The 6,134-nt window shown below is 42.6% G+C and overlaps 1 protein-coding gene across 1 annotated transcript; it reads left to right on the forward strand.

Moving 5' to 3' along the window:
• Positions 1 to 981: 981 nt before the first annotated feature.
• TEX36 (testis expressed 36) lies at positions 982 to 4,203 on the forward strand. Its single transcript, XM_042818187.1, has 4 exons — positions 982 to 1,032; positions 1,986 to 2,117; positions 3,350 to 3,430; positions 3,964 to 4,203. Exons 1-4 carry the CDS (start codon positions 982 to 984, stop codon positions 4,201 to 4,203), a joined length of 504 nt encoding a protein of 167 aa, XP_042674121.1.
• Positions 4,204 to 6,134: the final 1,931 nt, after the last annotated feature.

Raw genomic sequence — 6,134 nt, forward strand, 5'->3', positions numbered from 1 at the left:
CCTTCACAGACCCGTCCCTGCTGTTGTCCCTGACTTGTGCCCGACGGTCCCACTTCCTTCACAGACTCATCCCTACTCATCTCCTTTACCCATGCCCAGCAGTGCAGAGCAATTACGTAGTATAGATGTTTGCAGGTCAGCCCTCAGACTTGAAGGCAAAAAAATCCCTCTAGTGATATCAGCTTTTTTATAAGGAAATACAGGTTGGGTGTTTAAGACATGCATTTGTGTAAAGCAATATTGAAAGGAGCGTGATATTGCATCTTAGAAATAATGCACACTTGGTGCCGTGTGTGATTTTTCCCCAATGACTGTCCTTTCTTCTGACACACCATTCACACTGTGTTACTGAAGTGATTGAAGAATTAATGAATCATTTTAAATCAAATTGTTTCTTTCCCATTTGAGGACAGACTCAAGAGTGCTCCTTGTTTTTGCAAGCATAGCGGTCCAGTGAGAGCAGCGTTCTCTTTGCTCATCTGTTGATCTTAATGAAACACCAGAACCACTTCACAACAGTCTCACCAAAGGCAAAGGCAGAAGACTCAAAAGACAACATTAATGAATTTTCACAAAATCTGCTTGGATGCAGTTGCTGAAAAAGTAAATGTTGCAATAGAGAAACGTCAGTCACAGCAAAAATACTTGTAAAAAGCAAAATAATTACTGTTGTCAATCGACTTCTGAACTGAAGATACAGACATCCCGCAAGCTTTACCTGGTGCAGAGGGTTTGCTGAAAGGAGATGCAATCTCCAGTCACTTGCCAGTGGGCATCTCCCCACTGCTCTGGGCAGAGCAGGGCAGGGTGGCATGGAACAGTGCTCAGAAGGCATTCTGTGTGAGCTTCTTCCCCACACTGTCTCCAAGGAGCTGTGGGGCCTCCTGACCCTGTGTGAGGGGGACAAACACCCTCCATGGCAACCAGTGTTCTGAGCGGGAAAGGCTCAGAGCTGCCAGGGCTGGCAGCCGGCGCAGAGCCATGCCAAAGAGCAGGTGCCCAAACCTCAACACAGAGAGCGCCGGCGCCTGGGTAAGGGAAGGGAAGGGCAGCAGGAGGGGCTGCTGTGGGGCTGCTGATCCCACAGGGATTCTTTATCCTTCATCTGTGGGAAAAGTGATGTGATGAGGGTGAAGTTGTCCTTTAGTCAGAGAGCTCGGGCTGCCCTCAGCCACACCAGCACCTGCAGGGGAAGCAAGGGTTTCTTTCCTATGAGAGTGGTGAGGTGCTGGAACAGCTGCCCAGAGAGGCTGTGGATGCCCCGTCCATCCCTGGAGGTGTTCAAGGCCAGGTTGGATGGGGCCCTGGGCAGCCTGGGCTGGTATTAAGTGGGAGGTTGGTGGCCCTGCGTGTGGCAGCGGGTTGGAGATTCATAATGCTTGAGTCCCTTCCAACCCTGGCCATTCTGTGATTCTGTGTTTCTTTGTGTTCCTGATGTTTGTAAAGGAAAAATGCCCTGGCTATTTAGAGTTACAGTTTTCCAGCAATGCTAGTAGTCTCTTCCTTAATATTTAGCCCTGATTGATTATCTTTGGGACTGCCAGCTGACGTTTCCTCCAGCTGCTGCCCTGCCAGCTCCATCAGCATCCCATATCCTGACTGGCAGTACTGGAGGGGTTCCTTCACTCAGGCCTAAAACTTGGCTGAGTCCCCAAAAACCTTTATGCTTTTAAATCTACTGTTATACAGACAGCATGGGAAAAAAGAAAAAAAATAAAATAAAAGGGCTCTACAGCATAAATGTTTTTACTAGACTGTGTATCATTATACAAACAATTCCCAGCAAGTTCTTGGAGAAACGGTGGTGTTTGTTGTATGTGGAAGGGTTGTGCTGTGCGTGGGACGCTCCCCGCGCTTCTGCCAAGGGCCGCTAGGGGCTGCTCCAATACAAATAATACAAAAAAACAACTGGGAAAATAGGATGTTACCCACATTTCTGGTGGGATTGCTTTATACCAACGATCGCCATTGCCATTCCTTTGCAGTTTGCACATGTTGGACAATGCCAGGGCCAGCTGGAGTCCACCACGCACTCCGCGCAGAGGCAGGGCCAGGACCTGCAGGCGGCACGGAGCGCGGAGGATCGGCTGCCAGCCGCGTTCCGGGCAAGGGAACAGGTGGGTAGCTGTGCACATACAGCCTGTGACAGGCAGGCTGTTTGCAGGGCACCATTTGCTGAGTTATAAAGAAGAGACTTGTATCTGTGGTAGTTACAGCAGGCTGGCAGACTTCGTGCCTCAGGGAGTGAGATGATGGCCAGCTGTGCTGAGGAAGGAATGTATTTTGCTGTTACACGGTTATAACTTGGGATAGTCAAAGTCCTGCTGCTCTCCAGCATCAGCTACTTTTCCCTTGTAGTTATGAGACACGCCTGCATGCCAGAATGTACTGTGGCTGACTTCAGTCCGAAATCTGTGTGTAAGGTAGCCCTGTAAAAGCACTTCAGTCACATTTATCTGTTTTGGTTTTTTTTTTCAGAAACTCAGCATTTTTAATTTTTCATTAAATTAAATCTTCCTCTTCTGTTTGGAGGTGAATATCACAGTAAGAAAAACAAAAACAACATTCCTCAACATTGAACATGAAAATCACTACAGCATTTGCAGAAAAAGAAAAAATCAGATTCCCAACATGACAGGAAAATAATGTTTCAGGAAGTACAGGGGCCATCTGATGATCCAGAAGGATGCTTGGTGTTTCACTTTTTAGCTCTTTTAAAATTATTGCAATTATATATAATAAACTTAAAGAAATATGTTAAATTTTGCATTTGTCCTTTTTTTTTTTTTTAATAAAACTTGTTCCACTTTACAGTCTGGATAAACGCTGTTAAAAAATGAGATTATAAATTAGTTATGCGATCAATAGCTCTTCCACCTCCCCTGCAACAAGCAATGCACTTGCCATTCAGTACATAAATCACAGATTAGTTCAGTTTTGAGGTCCCTTTTGTAGTTCATTTTAATTAGCTTTGGGCTTGCTAGTGAGTAAAACAAGGCAATCCTGACGTATTTCTTACATTTTGCTATTTGTAGGCAGTATGTAGCATTTCTCATTTGAAAATTCACACTTTTATATTAATCATGTGTATGTTCAACAAGTCCAGGAGCACAAAACTTCTCCATGATTTCATGAGAAATAAAAGCCATTGGAACCTACAGGGGGTCGGGTCCATTTTGTCCCAGTAAAATTATGTGCAAATTAAGATCTAATATATGAGAATGCCTTCTGTGTTAGAGTGTAGGCAGCTGCAAGTTTGGCATCTGCCGGAATATAAGAACTAAGACTAGTAGAATTCCAAGCAACTTGTGAAAATTCATGTTTTTTCCTGTGGTTTCTTTTTTTTCAGAGTGCAGTGAACAACAACTTCCCATTTTCTTCTCATGACAACAGACACTGTCTACAGAATGTAGGAGAGTATTTTGATTTGGTGAGTACCCAGCACTAACAAGGATCAGAAAGTTCAATATGCTGATCAAGCATCGTTGCAATAAATTTCCTGCAAGCTGCAGAGTGCAGAAGTCAGGCTCCATCTCTCTGTGTTTGGACACAAGGGATAGTTTTGAAGATTCAGATTTTGTAGTCTCGATTTCCTTATTGCAGTCTAAACATCAAATTGTTAACCTAATTGTTTGGGTTTCTCTGAAGATTAGTTTAGGCAAATACAGCCAAATAGCTTGGAGTAGATAGTATGCTAGAGAAGTGCAAAAAGGAAGTGGTTTGTTAGTAGTGTTGGATGGTAAGTCAGCATGTTTCCCATTATATATGCAACCAAAATGTTCATACAGGCAAGTCTGGCAATATTATTTTTAACTTGCTAAAGATCAACCATGAATTCTTGAAATCACTGTGGTAACAGCTTCGTTAGCTTCCAGTGGGGTAGTGACTGTTACAAGCTTCATCTGTGAAACTGTGATTGAAAGTCATATGTTTACATGGCTTTTTCTTTCCATCTTTTTCTAGGGTTTGGGCCGAAGGAAGGTGGAACCACACAGAAGGCAGCAGAACTCACAGAACTTCTTCCAGTGGGCTTCAGAACCGGTTAGAAGGAGCGAAGATGGCTTAACCATTTATCAGACATCGTTTGTGAAAGACAAGAGCCAGATCTCTAGGCAGTACCCAAAGCACTTCTCAGAAAAATCCTGCACTGACAAACCTGTTCCTCAGAATGAAAACAACATGCAGCCAAATAAATCATCTTAATTACAATACCATCTTTGTAGCACTGATTTATCATCATCAGAGCCTTTTCTGGAGATCTCAACTACTTGTCACTCAAAGGATGAAATAAACACGTGTAAAGTGAATAAAGTGGTAATACAGCTGAGAGTTCATTAAATCAGCATTCCTGTGCTACTCTGGAGACTTGCTTTGCTCAAAAAATGCAGTGAAGAAGAGCACTATGAAGAACAGCATGATGGTACATACTTTCAGAAATACCTGTATTACGAATACAGAGGTAGGGACTGTAGTTGTGTTATTTGATACTGGTTGATGGTGATCTTCATACAAAAGCCCCTTCAACTTCAGGATCAATGGTATCACTGTACCTCATGCAGCTGACAGCATCTGTGTTGACAGAACTGTACAATGGAACCGAATCTTTGAGGGTTCACTGCAGCAGAGAACCAAAACTGCACGTTCAGGTATGAGATAAACTTTTCTGAAAGGTTGTATGGATATGAATGTGTGTTACTTGCAATTAGGGAAACTAGATGACAGAACCTGAGTGTGAGATTGCAGTGCAAGATGGTAATTCTGGAAAATGTAAGTGTATGCATGTAGGTATGTGTCGCTCATGGCAGTAAGGCAAAAAGGAAAAAAGCTCAGGCTGGAAGTGGAAGTCTCTGCAATGTGGAGGCTGAGGTGGGCTAGCTCTGGGAAGGACTGGTGCTTTTGTGCTTATGTGTCCCTCAGGAGGTGCAGTCAGAACCAGTCCTTCAAAGGCTGCTCCCGAGATACTGGCTGACTGCAGGGCATGAGAGGGATTGGAGTCAGACCTCCAAATAACGTGTTTTCCTCTTCTGGATCATTTCCATTAATGCCAATAAAAGAATAAACAGAACTGTGTATCTTAAAACGTGCTATAAATAAGCCTGTTGCTATGCAGAATGTTTTCTTTGTTTATGAGATAAATGGAAAAATAAACCTAAACGTTTAGAATTTCCTGCACTGTGAGAGATGCCATGAAGATGAGCTACGTTAAGAAATGCTTTGTGCTCTTCAGTGGACACATCTTTTTGAATTGGCTGCAAGGGGTGACAGTTCTGTGTTCCATCAAAATAGATTGCATTAGAATATTTCCCCAAATGTAGCAATTTTTGATGCTCGTGAAAAAGCAACAAACTTTTTTAAAATGCAGTTCCCTTTACTAAAGTTCTTGGAGTGCAGCAAAACATGCAGAGGTGCAAAACCTCATCGAACAATGTAAAAACAGATAAAAAGCCAAGTAACATAGTGCTATTAAAAGGAATTATTTTCTCTCAAAGTAAAAGCAGCCTGCCTGACAACACTGCAGTCAGAATTTCCAGAGCTTTAGCCAACAATTTCATCTCCAAAGTGATTCAAAAGTAAAGCGTGTGCCAATCACGTGGTGAATGAAGTACCCCATGCTGTCTGGCATACTCAAGAGGGCAATCTTGGACCTCCGTCAGGAAGAAGAAACACATTCTTTGCTACATTGGTAATGTTTATCCATGGTTTAACATTACAACTGGATATGGTGAAATAAATTGCTGTAGTTTGTTATGTCTTAAAACACCGGTAGGAAGATTCCAGATTACTTTTGTTTTTCCACATCTTTTCCTCATGTTTTGAGTCAAACACGGATTGGTTTTAGAATTAAGTGCAGACTCAATTAGGTACATGTTCTCAGTGATACTGTGATAAAGATTTTGGAGGAGAAACTGTTGGGCTTATGAATGCTCTATACCAATCGAAGAGCAGTGTGCTGGATTGAACATTGGTGCTTCCCACGTGCCAAACGTTCTGGCTGCATTTCTCCAGTAAATAACATGAAACACAACACATCGCATTCTGAGCTGAACGATAAAAGCCTCAGATAAATTCTCAGAAAGTCATAGCCTTGCATAGTTTGGGTAAAATCATTAATTTTATTTCACCTTGTCATAATA

The sequence above is a fragment of the Centrocercus urophasianus genome, unplaced genomic scaffold (assembly GCF_019232065.1).
Source record: "Centrocercus urophasianus isolate 14NV4802_14NV808 unplaced genomic scaffold, USGS_Curo_1.0 seq_17, whole genome shotgun sequence".
NCBI lineage: Eukaryota > Metazoa > Chordata > Aves > Galliformes > Phasianidae > Centrocercus > Centrocercus urophasianus.

Excerpts from the sequence above, each read along its gene's own strand:
- TEX36 (XM_042818187.1), top strand. The coding sequence starts at position 982 with ATGCCAAAGAGCAGGTGCCCAAACCTCAACACAGAGAGCGCCGGCGCC. Across the intron at positions 1,033-1,985 it reads CAGAGAGCGCCGGCGCCTGG|TTTGCACATGTTGGACAATG; the intron begins GTAAGGGAAGGG and ends ATTCCTTTGCAG. Across the intron at positions 2,118-3,349 it reads CGTTCCGGGCAAGGGAACAG|AGTGCAGTGAACAACAACTT; the intron begins GTGGGTAGCTGT and ends CTTTTTTTTCAG.